This window comes from Xyrauchen texanus, unplaced genomic scaffold (genome assembly GCF_025860055.1).
Source record: "Xyrauchen texanus isolate HMW12.3.18 unplaced genomic scaffold, RBS_HiC_50CHRs HiC_scaffold_365, whole genome shotgun sequence".
NCBI lineage: Eukaryota > Metazoa > Chordata > Actinopteri > Cypriniformes > Catostomidae > Xyrauchen > Xyrauchen texanus.
In genome coordinates, this window is record NW_026266333.1 from 1969 (window position 1) to 16237 (window position 14269).

The following is a 14269-nucleotide window of genomic DNA, read 5'->3' on the forward strand; positions in this document are numbered from 1 at the left end:
TCAGTTCATTTTAGCATAAGTGTTTATTTTTTACATGATTGTTTTGAAAGTTGTATTAATAATGAAATAATGAACTACTCTACATGTAAATAATGCAAACTTTTTAGATTGGATGATTCCTATTTTTAATAAACCTAAATCTCACATTATTCCATATGACATTGCCTTACTGAACATTGCTTTTATTTGTGAATAATTAGATACGCCAATCGAGTAAAACTCCTCCCACATAGACTGCACTGGTTCAGTTTCTATCCATGTGAACTCTCTGATGTGTTTTCAATGGTCCCGTGTGAGCAAAACTTTTATCACATTGTGAGCACTTGTACGGTTTCTCTCCAGTATGAACTCTCTCATGTGTTTTCAGGTTTCCTGACACAGTGAAGCGCTTGTCGCAATGTGAGCACTTGTACGGTTTCTCTCCAGTATGAATTCTCTGGTGTTTTTTCAAGTCGCAGGCTGCAGTGAAGCCCTTTCCACAGTCAGAGCACACATGATCTTTAACACCAGTGTGTGTTTTCTCATGAGCTTTCAAGCTGTTCAGCCATGAAAAACTCTTTCCACAGCAACACAAGTACGGCCTTGCATGAAGATTCAGATGCTTTCTTAGAACTGATGCTGAAATAAAACTTTCACCACACTGATCACAGTGAAAAGGCTTTAGACCAGAGTGAGAGAGTAGATGATCTTTGAAATTGGTTAACCATTTAAAACTCTTGCCACACTCAGGATATGTAAAAGGCCTCTCTCCAGTGTGAGTTCGCATGTGGTTATTAAGATTGTCTTTACGTGCAAAACTTTTTCCACACTGAGTACATGTGAAAGGTTTCTCTCCAGTGTGAGTTTGCATGTGGTTATTAAGATTGTTTTTACGTGCAAAACTTTTTCCACACTCAGGGCATGTAAAAGGCCTCTCTCCAGTGTGAGTTCGCATGTGGTTATTAAGATTGTCTTTACGTGCAACACTTTTTCCACACTGAGTACATGTGAAAGGTTTCTCTCCAGTGTGAATTCTCAAGTGCATCTCAAGTGTGTGTTTACGTTTAAAACTCTTTCCACATTGAGAGCAGGTGAAAGAGTTTTTGTCCTCTGTTGTTTGAGTTTGGTTTTGTGTTTCTCCACTTAAGAAATGAGGCTTCTGATCCTGATGTTCCTCCACCACTTCATTCAGTTCTTGGCTTTCTTCTTTCACTTTTATGAAGTCTAAAAAAAGGAACATTTTCCACATTAAATCAGTACAAATTAAATCAGGACAGAATGTGAAACAGACATCAAGTATCAATTTGTGGTGATTCTAAATAGGAAAATAACTGATGTACAAAGTTATGTCCATTTAGATGCATTTTGTATATTTTCTAACTTCTAAATCTGGTGAACTGCATTTTGTTACATTAATGATCCTCAGCAGTAAATAATGAAGGATCAAGAATGGACACCAACCTATTTGTTCCTCGGTATCTTCATGTTTTATGTTGTATGGCTCTAGATAACTCATGTCTTCTTTCTCCTCTTTAATAAACTCCATCTTTTCCATATTATATCACACAGATTTCAGTTGTTACACCTGGAGATCTTCCTGCTGGTCTGAAGAACTTCTCTTGTAGGATGATGGGAATATTCACAGTATTTATTGGTGATTTGTTGTGGGAGTGGCTTCAATGAAGGTGTGAATTGTTACTGCTGTGATGTTTGGAGGCCCAAAGAACCAGATCTGCACAAATGAAAAATAAATAGGTTACTGAATTTATATTTCTATACTAATTAATAATGTATAGGCTGTATTTTTCTTTAATTTAATCACAGTTCTCATTCTCTGTCATGTCTTGCATTATCTCATTCTTTTAGAATTTCTCATTTAATATGTAAATTTATTTAATCACACTGTTTGGTTCAAACTTGAAAAAATACCCAAATCCTAACAAGGAAAACTGGAAACAGATAAATGTAAAAGATGAAAATAAAAAAATAAATATAGATTGTGTTCCCCCTGTAACCAACAAATAATATGTTCAATTATCTCAATGATGTTCCTGAAGACACAATGAAATGTGCTTAATGTGGCAGTTTACAGGCGATCATAGACATCACCATAATGAATGAGGTGAAAACAGTGAACTATTGCTGTGAAATAAAGAGGCTTTATAAAGCAGCATAAAGGTGATGGTCTGTTATTGATATTAATGAAACAAGTCTTCCAGGATAATCAGGATAATTATCCGATCATTCACACTCAGAGAAAAGGTACCGTTAAGGTACAAGGGTCGTCACTGTGGTGGTACCCTCAAGGGGATCTTTTTTGTACCTCTAGTTAAAATCTACAACATGTTTTGGGTACAAAATTGTACCCTAAGGGTCTATTGTGTAGCTTTATCCATTAGGGTACAAATATAAACCCAAAACACCCCAGTGTCAGCTTTGTGCCATAAGCAGTACCTTTGTTACTTGAAATATATACAGTATTATGAAAAAATTATAGAAGAAAAAAATCTGAGTCTCTAATAACAGGTGAATTCCACCTCCAGTTTGCGTCTGTGATCTTTTGGTGTTTATTTTACGAAAATCTCCATCCGACTTCTCTTTGTCCTCCGTATAACAAGAATACTTGCCAAATAAATAAATAGATTTGTTTTATTATTTATATTTGGCAATCATTAATTATATCATTAGCTCAGTCTACTTGTAGAGATTGCAGAGTTGTTGCTTCTTCCGAGTTGGACATTTCTTATTACAACATGTCACGCATTAAAGTTGAAGTAAAATCTTGTTTTTTTTGTTGTACTGGTGAATAAGCATGAACGAATACAACTGCATCACTTTTAAATGATCTACGTAGTTTACTTATGGATGGTATGTAACAAATTATTCATTAATTTGCATATAACAGACCACGAAGGGGAAGTATTTAGTTTTACATTATTGGTGATAAACTGTCATTAAAATTATTGAAATAAAGCATATAATTTAAATGCTTTTGCAAAATCATTGCTTTCATTATCTTCATGTTGACATGCCCCTACCAACATCACAATGTGGTAACTTGGGTGTCTTCTAGAAATCGGAGTTTCCCACAGGTAAATACAAATTCATGTGCTGAAACTCGTAATTACAATATTTCAGAAGCAACTTGAAGAGAGTAGATGATTTCTGAAAGTGGGTGCCCATTTCAAACTCTTTCCACACTTAGGGAATGTAAAAGGTTTTTCTCCAGTGTGAGGTCTTAAGTGTTTCTTATACTTTTATGATGTCTAAAAAATTACATATTAAATCATTACAAATCAAATCAGAAGAGAATGTGAAACAGATTTTAAGTATCACTGTTCCATGTTATTTGTATATTTTCAGCTTCAAAATCTGGTTAAGTTTTGGTACATTAATGTTTTCAGTAGTAAATAATAATTAATCAGTAATGGACACCAACCTATTTGTTCCTCAGTATCTTCATGTTTTATTTGCCCATATGATTATTAAATAAGGTTCTTGATGAAACTTGCTGTTAGGTGAAGGATCCAATTTACTGATTAAGTTGATCTTTTCTTGAGTGCTGGTGGTGTCGTGGCTAAAGCACAGGGCTGTTAATCAGAAGGTCACAGGTTCCTTGAGTAAGGCACTTAACTCCAGGTTGCTCCGGGGATTGTCCCTGTAATAAGTGCTCTGTAAGTCAGCTTTGGATAAAAGCGTCTGCCAAATGCATAAATGTAAATGTTCTTCAAAACACATGAAACATTATAATAAGTATCTCTAAAGTATACCTTCTTATGTTTACACAGAGTTGTTGTCACAGTTGTTTAAAATGACTTTTTGAGCTGTTTCCATCTCTTTGCGATTGTCCAAGAGAGAGATGGATAACATCAATGTTCGTTTGCTCTTCCTTCCGGATGTCTTCCTCGAATATTGCCACCTTCATTTCTCAACAACCTGAATATTGAGACCTGAATTTAATGACCTGAAATCCACCAACTCAATATTAATACTTGAATTTCACTACCCAGGGCTCAACGCTAAGGATTTTTTATACTGGCCCGGTCAGGCAAGTGCTTCAAATTTTGCCCTGCCAAAATTTTTACTAGCCCCAAAACAAAAATGAAAAATAGCTGATACGTCATGGCTTAAAAATATTGTCCAAAGCTAAATATTTTATTTATTTATATAAATATATATATAAAAAAACACAGGTGGTGAAAAGTTTGGAATAATGTACAGATTTTAATCTTACATGGAAAAGGAAAAGGTCATGAGGCATCAGTGTATTACTCCCTGTTAATTCAGAGTCTGGGGGACGGAGCCTTTACTTCTCTCAAGAGAGTCTGGGAGAAAGATTTCAACTTGGTATCGGAGGAGGGAGTGTGGGCTAAGATTCTTAAAAACATTAAGTCTGCATCTAGAGATGCAAGGGTGCGTCTTATGCAATTACATTTTTTTTTTAATCGATTTTATTGGACCCCCTCTAGATTGTATAGGCTTGGTTATAAAGACACAGTCACCTGCTGGCCATTCGGAGGATGGAGGCATGGCCCATGTTTTTTGGTGGGGTGTCAAGAACCAGAAATTCTGGTTGAAGGTTCAGAATTTTGGTATGACAGGCACTCGGTTTCGTTTTGCCCCAAACTTTGTGTTCTGGGCGATGGGGCGGTCATCAATGTGGGGGATAGTCATATAGAGAACTGGTTTTTGACCTGTGTGATGATCACCAGGCAGCTTATTTTGAGGGGTTGGGGGTCAGCTGGTGCGCCCCATATCCGGAGTGGTGCATGAGATAGGGAGGGTGGCGGCTTCTGAGGTGTCATTGGGAAGACGGGGTGACTTGGATTTGTTCGGAAATGGGGCAGGTATTTGGAGTTTTTGAGGGCTCTCGGGTGGGGCGTGGAGAGAGTAGTGTAGTATAGTTGTAAGTGAGTATGATTATTATATAAGAAATGATGACAGAATTTAGTTTTTTGGGGTGAACTGTTCTTTTAATGTACTCTACTTGAGCAATAACTCAACAACTAACACGCATTCCAGCTTGACTGATTTATAAAATCAAATTTTCACACTTATTTTATTTGACACATTACACAGTTATTTAACTCTACACAGTAACTACACAGTAATATTTAATTCACAAGAAGTTCAGCTTCTAATATTTCAGTCTTATATATATATATATATATATATATAATTTTTTTCAACAATTATGAATAAAACATTTAAATGATCCCTACAGGCTTTGTTTTGTGTACTAGTAATGTGAATTCCTCAAATCTTCATTGCACGAACAAGTCAAACTTCACCACCTCTATATGTATAATATGTAATATATAACTACATATTTGTGTTCTCACACTATTTACTTGAAAGCATTAACCCTGATAAAGAGCATCTTTGCTCAGTCACAAGGACAATGTGTTTTAATGAGTGCAAATACCCCTTAATTTGGTGAAGCTCCTCCCACATGGAGAGCAGTGGTCTGGTTTCTCTCCAGTGCTCTTATTAAGTGTTCTTCAGTATGAATTCTCTGGTGCCGTTTCAAGCTGTTCGGCCATGAAAAACTCTTTCCACAAAGGGAACACATGTAAGGCTTCTCATTTGTATGGATAATCACATATTTTTTTAGATTTGATGCTGAAGTAAAAGTTTTACCACACTGATCACAGTAGTATGGCTTTATCCCAGAGTGAGAGTGCAGATGAACATTGAGATCGTTGGCCCATTTGAAACTCTTTCCACACTGAGCGCATGTGAAAGGCTTCTCAGCAGAGTGAATCCTCATGTGACTATTAAGTTCTCCTTTACCTGAGAAACTCTTTCCACACTGAGTGCATGTGTGTGGCTTCTCTCCAGTGTGAATTCTTACATGAACATTAAGGTTTTCTTTTTGTGCGAAACGTTTTGCACAATGAGGGCAGGTGAACGGCTTCTCTCCAGTGTGAATTCTCATGTGATTATTAAAGTGTTCTCTACGTTTGAAAATCTTTCCACACTGAGGGCAGGTCAATGAGTTTTCGGCTGCTGTTCTTCGAGTTCTTTTTTTAAAGGAATTGTTTTTAGTCTGTGAGCAACTGTTGGATGTTTCTTCATACTGATGTTTCTCCTCCACTTCATTCAGCTCTTGATTTTCCTCTTTTACTTCTTCCATCAGGCCTAAAATAAAAAATGTAAATAAATAAATAAAAAATCAAATGAAGTAAAAATTTTAAATAAATAAAAGTGAATAACAAAGCAAAAGACATCAAGTATTTGTATTAAGCCTGTCAAATTATAATTCGAAACGTGCATTTTTGTCAAATTTAAAATAAAACGCAGTCTGTCTGAATGCCCCTTAGCAGGGTTTAAAAAATGTGTTTGAAGGTTAAAAGAAGTTCAATCGAAAAATATCAAACAAATGCCACTACTACCTGGGAATGTTACAATCATTCATACAACTGTAAATAATGAAATAGACTGTGGTATTCCCATACCTGCCAACATTGGATTGTAAAAAATAGGGACATTTTTGGTTTGTATGTGCGAGGAACGGCAGACTGTGTAATATGCGTATAGGGAGTGGCAGTACTGATCAATAATACTACACTCAAGATCAATAATACAAAGAAATGTATTCAGATGGTCCCTTACCACATCCTTCACAGTATTAGCATGTTTCAGCACAATGTGTGGAGTTTTTAGGAACCCTTACCCACCTTATGAAAAATGTCTAACTTATATCTGTGTTAAATTAACGATCAGGAACGATTTCGATGGGTGGCAACCCTACCTACAGGTCTAATACATTCACATGAGCAGAGTGTGGATGCAGAAAATCATGACTGAGAAATCTGTGTGGTGGTGGTGTAGTGGTCTAAAGCACATAACTGGTAATCAGAAGGTCGCTGGTTCGATCCCCACAGCCACCATCATTGTGTCCTTGAGCAAGGCACTTAACTCCAGGTTGCTCGGGGATTGTCCCTGTAATAAGTGCTCTGTAATTCGCTTTGGATAAAAGCGTCTGCCAAATGCATAAATGTAAATGTAAAACGGGAGAAGCCCAGTAAAATCAGGACTGTCTGCAGATATGGGTATCCCCACTAAAAAACATTTCGATTTTATCATAAAAATCGTGTCTAAATTCAATCATTCTAAATGTAATCAAATTAAAATATAACCATATGTTTTAAAAAATATAATGCATTATTTTTATCAAATGAAGTGCTTTTATACAGATCCTTACAGCACAATCCAAAATACAACATTGGAGATATTTTTGTCAAATAACATGCTGCACAACAGAACATCCCAGATGTGGGATATTGCGTAAAAACTATACAATCATTACTGATTTTTTTATAATTACTATATTCAGCAGTAATATATTTCTGTTGTATTTTTTCCCATTTTAAAAGAACCTTTTGATAGAGACCTCCTGAAAAGTAGGTTGTTACGTGACCCAGTGCGATTAATAAACAGCAAAAATCTGCAATTTAATTGAGCAAATTTGTAGTCTTTATGTGCTGCGAGCTTCACAGTGAATTAGTGCTCTGCTCTGTCATTTTCTACAAACGCTGATGACAAATAAGTGCACATGATGCTCCTGATTAGGTGTTTTCAGAGTATGTGCAACTTGAAGTGCACAACACATGCAGACTATCGTTAGTTAATTAAATTGCCGTCTTTGTGGTTTAATAATCACACTAGGATCACGGTTTTCAAACTGAGGGGTGCCAGGACATAACGTACACTGTTTGCCCTTTTGAACTATAATCACGCTAGCTCGTTCAGTACCACGGCTTCTGACCTTAGCATTACTAATTTGTGTCATTGATGCTCTCTGAATCGTGTCTGACCACAGATTTAAATATACAAAGCGAACGAACTATAATATCTAAAAAAAATCGCGCAGATCAATGATGCTCTTCAGTTTACGGCTTCTTCTTCTACGGCGGATCACAGATAAACGCATTACCGCCACCTATAGCCCAAATGGACCATTGACACTCTACATACAATTCCCTTACTCCACCAACCTACATACAATCAGCCTTGATTCTTATATCCGCATAGAGGCTGAGACTTCGTCCAGTTATGTGTCTACCTGGATTAAGTAATTCATTATAACATGTTCAACTGTTTCATTAACACACATACTTCACACAGACCCATTGGATGCTTGCATACTAACAGCCTTGTACTGTTCAAACTTGTACGGCCCAATCTTAATCTTGTAATTATGTTATCCTCAAATCTGCTCCCACCTGATACTCTTCCCGTGCCCACTACTGACTGTATAATATACAAATGTCTTCTTTATGTGTCAGTGTCCCAATACGGTTGCCATCATTTCAGAATATTCTTTTTGATTATTAACTTTATTTCTGACCTACTAAAAGGAATCTGAATATCATCTCTCTCTCTCTCTCTCTCTCTCTCTCTACTATTTTCCACCATTCATTCCCTCCAGCACTCCCACTACACGATTCATCCTCCATTTCCGGATCGCTGCCAGTGCTCCAGTCACAGCCCAGTGCTGCCAACCACCAAAACTCCTCCAGTCGACCATAGAAAGGTCTCTTTAGTGTCCAAAGTTTTTATAACTGTGTCCTCAATTGTCTACCATCTGTAAGTGTTAGTGTCTTAATGACCGTTCCACAGGTGCATGTTCATTCATTGATTATGGATCATTGAACATGCATGGAAAACATTGTTTAAACCCTTTACAATAAAGATCTGTAAAGTTATTTGGATATTTTACAAAATTATCTTTAAAATACAGTGTCCTGAAAAAGAGATGTTTCTTTTTTGTTGAGTTTACATATATAGGGGATATACAGCAGTTATGTAGAAATAGCTCGGGTGTTAATGAACCTGGTTTGAAATCCGCTTTAGGAAACCAAAAGACACAAATTCAGAATTTATAAATGAGAAAATAACAGTAACAAGAGTACACAACTGTTTAATACTTACAATCTTTATTCAGTTCATTTTAGCATAAGTGTTTATTTTTTACATGATTGTTTTGAAAGTTGTATTAATAATGAAATAATGAACTACTCTACATGTAAATAATGCAAACTTTTTAGATTGGATGATTCCTATTTTTAATAAACCTAAATCTCACATTATTCCATATGACATTGCCTTACTGAACATTGCTTTTATTTGTGAATAATTAGATACGCCAATCGATTAAAACTCCTCCCACATAGACTGCACTGGTTCAGTTTCTATCCATGTGAACTCTCTGATGTGTTTTCAATGGTCCCGTCTGAGCAAAACTTTTATCACATTGTGAGCACTTGTACGGTTTCTCTCCAGTATGAACTCTCTCATGTGTTTTCAGGTTTCCTGACACAGTGAAGCGCTTGTCGCAATGTGAGCACTTGTACGGTTTCTCTCCAGTATGAATTCTCTGGTGTTTTTTCAAGTCGCAGGCTGCAGTGAAGCCCTTTCCACACTCAAAACAGACATGATCTTTAACACCAGTGTGTGTTTTCTCATGAGCTTTGAAACTGTTCAGCCATGAAAAACTCTTTCCACAGCAACACAAGTACGGCCTTGCATGAAGATTCAGATGCTTTCTTAGAACTGATGCTGAAATAAAACTTTCACCACACTGATCACAGTGAAAAGGCTTTAGACCAGAGTGAGAGAGTAGATGATCTTTGAAATTGGTTAACCATTTAAAACTCTTGCCACACTCAGGATATGTAAAAGGCCTCTCTCCAGTGTGAGTTCGCATGTGGTTATTAAGATTGTCTTTACGTGCAACACTTTTTCCACACTGAGTACATGTGAAAGGTTTCTCTCCAGTGTGAATTCTCAAGTGCATCTCAAGTGTGTGTTTACGTTTAAAACTCTTTCCACACTGAGTGCAGGTGAAAGAGTTTTTGTCCTCTGTTGTTTGAGTTTGGTTTTGTGTTTCTCCACTTAAGAAATGACGAGGCTTCTGATCCTGATGTTCCTCCACCACTTCATTCAGTTCTTGGCTTTCTTCTTTCACTTTTATGAAGTCTAAAAAAAGGAACATTTTCCACATTAAATCAGTACAAATTAAATCAGGATAGAATGTGAAACAGACATCAAGTATCAATTTGTGGTGATTCTAAATAGGAAAATAACTGATGTACAAAGTTATGTCCATTTAGATGCATTTTGTATATTTTCTAACTTCTAAATCTGGTGAACTGCATTTTGTTACATGAATGTTCCTCAGCAGTAAATAATGAAGGATCAAGAATGGACACCAACCTATTTGTTCCTCAGTATCTTCATGTTTTATGTTGTATGGCTCTAGATAACTCATGTCTTCTTTCTCCTCTTTAATAAACTCCATCTTTTCCATATTATATCACACAGATTTCAGTTGTTACACCTGGAGATCTTCCTGATGGTCTGAAGAACTTCTCTTGTAGGATGATGGGAATATTCACAGTATTTATTGGTGAATTGTTGTGGGAGTGGCTTCAATGAAGGTGTGAATTGTTATTGCTGTGATGTTTGGAGGCCCAAAGAACCAGATCTGCACAAATGAAAAATAAATAGGTTACTGAATTTATATTTCTATACTAATTAATAATGTATAGGCTGTATTTTTCTTTAATTTAATCACAGTTCTCATTCTCTGTCATGTCTTGCATCATCTCATTCTTTTAGAATTTCTCATTTAATATGTAAATTTATTTAATCACACTGTTTGGTTCAAAGTCCCCTTAATTGAAAAAAATACCCAAATCCTTAAAGGAAAACTGGAAAAAGATAAATGTAAAAGATGAAAATAAACAGATTTGTTCTCCCCATAACCGACAAACTGTAACAAATGTTCAATTATCTCAATGATGTTCCTGAAGACACAATGAAATGTGCTTAATGTGGCAGTTTACAGGAGATCATAGACATCACCATAATGAATGAGGTGAAAACAGTGAACTACTGCTGTGAAATAAAGAGGCTTTATAAAGCAGCATAAAGGTGATGGTCTGTTATTGATATTAATGAAACAAGTCTTCCAGGATAATCAGGATAATTATCCGATCATTCACACTCAGAGAAAAGGTACCGTTAAGGTACAAGGGTCGTCACTGTGGTGGTACCCTCAAAGGGATCTTTTTTGTACCTCTAGTTAAAATCTACAACATGTTTTGGGTACAAAATTGTACCCCAAGGGTCTATTGTGCAGCTTTCTCCATTAGGGTACAAATATAAACCCAAAACACCCCAGTGTCAGCTTTGTGCCATAAGCAGTACCTTTGTTACTTGGAATATATACAGTATTATGCAAAAATGATAGAAGAAAAAAAATCAGAGTCTCTAATAACAGGTGAATTCCACCTCCAGTTTGCGTCTGTGATCTTTTGGTGTTTATTTTACGAAAATCTCCATCCGACTTCTCTTTGTCCTCTGTATAACAAGAATACTTGCCAAATAAATAAATAGATTTGTTTTATTATTTATATTTGGCAATCATTAATTATATCATTAGCTCAGTCTACTTGTAGAGATTGCAGAGTTGTTGCTTCTTCCGAGTTGGACATTTCATATTACAACATGTCACGCATTAAAGTTGAAGTAAAATCTTGTTTTTTTTGTTGTACTGGTGAATAAGCATGAACGAATACAACTGCATCACTTTTAAATGATCTACGTAGTTTACTTATGGATGGTATGTAACAAATTATTCATTAATTTGCATATAACAGACCACGAAGGGGGAAGTATTTAGTTTTACATTATTGGTGATAAACTGTCATTAAAATTATTGAAATAAAGCATATAATTTAAATGCTTTTGCAAAATCATTGCTTTCATTATCTTCATGTTGACATGCCCCTACCAACATCACAATGTGGTAACTTGGGTGTCTTCTAGAAATCGGAGTTTCCCACAGGTAAATACAAATTCATGTGCTGAAACTCGTAATTACAATATTTCAGAAGCAACTTGAAGAGAGTAGATGATTTCTGAAAGTGGGTGCCCATTTCAAACTCTTTCCACACTTAGGGAATGTAAAAGGTTTTTCTCCAGTGTGAGGTCTTAAGTGTTTCTTATACTTTTATGATGTCTAAAAAATTTACATATTAAATCATTACAAATCAAATCAGAAGAGAATGTGAAACAGATTTTAAGTATCACTGTTCCATGTTATTTGTATATTTTCAGCTTCAAAATCTGGTGAAGTTTTGCTACATTAATGTTTTCAGTAGTAAATAATAATTAATCAGTAATGGACACCAACCTATTTGTTCCTCAGTATCTTCATGTTTTATTTGCCCATATGATTATTAAATAAGGTTCTTGATGAAACTTGCTGTTAGGTGAAGGATCCAATTTACTGATTAAGTTGATCTTTTCTTGAGTGCTGGTGGTGTCGTGGCTAAAGCACAGGGCTGTTAATCAGAAGGTCACAGGTTCCTTGAGTAAGGCACTTAACTCCAGGTTGCTCCGGGGGGATTGTCCCTGTAATAAGTGCACTGTAAGTCGCTTTGGATAAAAGCATCTGCCAAATGCATAAATGTAAATGTTCTTCAAAACACATGAAACATTATAATAAGTATCTCTAAAGTATACCTTCTTATGTTTACACAGAGTTGTTGTCACAGTTGTTTAAAATGACTTTTTGAGCTGTTTCCATCTCTTTGCGATTGTCCAAGAGAGAGATGGATAACATCAATGTTCGTTTGCTCTTCCTTCCGGATGTCTTCCTCGAATATTGCCACCTTCATTTCTCAACAACCTGAATATTGAGACCTGAATTTAATGACCTGAAATCCACCAACTCAATATTAATACTTGAATTTCACTACCCAGGGCTCAACGCTAAGGATTTTTTATACTGGCCCGGTCGGGCAAGTGCTTCAAATTTTGCCCTGCCAAAATTTTTACTAGCCCCAAAACAAAAATGAAAAATAGCTGATACGTCATGGCTTAAAAATATTGTCCAAAGCTAAATATTTTATTTATTTATATAAATATATATAAAAAAACACACACAGATGGTGAAAAGTTTGGAATAATGTACAGATTTTACAGGTGTGGAGCTCTTACAGATACAGCATGGCGCCGCAGATGGCCGCCTCGGTGTGGAGCTCTTCAATTCTTTTGTTGTTTTTGTTAGTTTGTCCTGTGTTTAGCAATCTTTTACCAATCAGTTTAACCAGGGACGAACTGCTGAACATTCGGCAGCACATACCAGATCATCTTTTCCCGGTTTTTCAATATTCGGACGTTTTGCTGGACATTTTAGTTGGAGGCGCTGCTGTGTTGTTTAGATGCGCTACGAGACGCAGGCGAGGGAGACGAGCTGGCGCGCTGGTTAAACTCCGTCAGCGCGGCGTTCGAACAGCGCTGCCGAGCATTCATCTCGCAAATCTCCGCTCTCTTCCCAACAAAACGGACGAACTACATCTCCTCACACATACTAATAAGGACTTTTCAAACTCTGCTGCACTGTGCTTCACTGGCTTCACTCAGCCAGGTTTCAGTCCGGACAGCGCATTACATCTGCCGGGCTTCCAGCTGTTCAGAGCGGATCGCATCGCGGAGTTAACGGGGAAAACGAGAGGCGGTGGAACATGCTTTTACATCAACGAAAGTTGGTGTACAGATGTAACAACACTAAAGAGGATGTGCTGTCCTAATCTGGAAGCGCTCTTTATTAACTGTAAGCCGTTCTACTCGCCGCGGGAGTTTTCTTCGTTTATTCTGGTGAGTGTTTACATTCCTCCTAACGCGTCTGGGAACTTAGCGCTGCAACAGCTGGCTGATCAAATCTCAGACACAGAACAACAATACCCGGACTCAGTCATTATTATTCTTGGGGACTTTAACAAAACAAATCTCACACGCGAACTGCCCAAATACAGACAGCACATTACATGCCCCACCAGAGACAGGAATATATTGGATCACTGCTATACAACATTAAAGGATGCATATCGCTCTGTCCCACGTGCAGCTTTGGGTCTCTCTGATCACTGTCTGGTTCATCTTCTCCCGACCTACAGGCAAAAATTAAAATCAACAAAGCCAGTTGTAAGGACTATAAGGAGATGGACTATTGAAGCAGAGCTGGAACTACAAGCCTGCTTTGACTGCACTGATTGGAGTGTTTTTGAAGCTGCAGCTACAGACCTGGACGAGCTCACAGATACTGTTACATCATACATCAGTTTCTGTGAGGATATATGCATCCCTACTAGGACATTTTTGTCATTCAACAATGATAAACCATGGTTCACAGGGAAACTCAGACAGCTTCGTCATGCCAAAGAGGAGGCTTAAAGGGGTGGGGATAGAGTCTTGTATAATCAGGCCAGGAACA

The 14269-nt window shown here is 36.9% G+C and overlaps 2 protein-coding genes across 15 annotated transcripts in view; both read right to left on the minus strand.

Moving 5' to 3' along the window:
* The window catches only part of LOC127642084 (gastrula zinc finger protein XlCGF8.2DB-like), a 26362-nt gene continuing 12093 nt past the window's right edge, over window positions 1–14269 (minus strand). For 7 of the 13 annotated variants that reach the window (XM_052124815.1, XM_052124814.1, XM_052124820.1 and 4 more), the window contains 4 exons: window positions 12517–12682; window positions 12185–12405; window positions 1441–1711; window positions 1–1203 (listed from right to left, as the gene is read on the minus strand). In XM_052124815.1, coding sequence (XP_051980775.1) covers window positions 245–1203; window positions 1441–1534 — 1053 coding nt within the window. In that variant the 5' untranslated portion in view covers window positions 1535–1711; window positions 12185–12405; window positions 12517–12682 and the 3' untranslated portion in view covers window positions 1–244. Of the gene's footprint in view, window positions 1204–1440; window positions 1712–3418; window positions 3625–5404; window positions 6121–10200; window positions 10472–12184; window positions 12406–12516; window positions 12683–14269 lie in introns of those variants that run through there. The other 6 variants (XM_052124825.1, XM_052124823.1, XM_052124818.1 and 3 more) reach the window with 5 other exon arrangements.
* Window positions 9170–14269, minus strand: part of LOC127642083 (gastrula zinc finger protein XlCGF8.2DB-like) — a 23616-nt gene continuing 18516 nt past the window's right edge. For both annotated transcript variants that reach the window (XM_052124811.1, XM_052124810.1), the window contains one exon: window positions 9170–9963. In XM_052124811.1, the coding sequence (XP_051980771.1) occupies window positions 9170–9963 (794 nt within the window). The remainder of the gene's footprint in view (window positions 9964–14269) is intronic.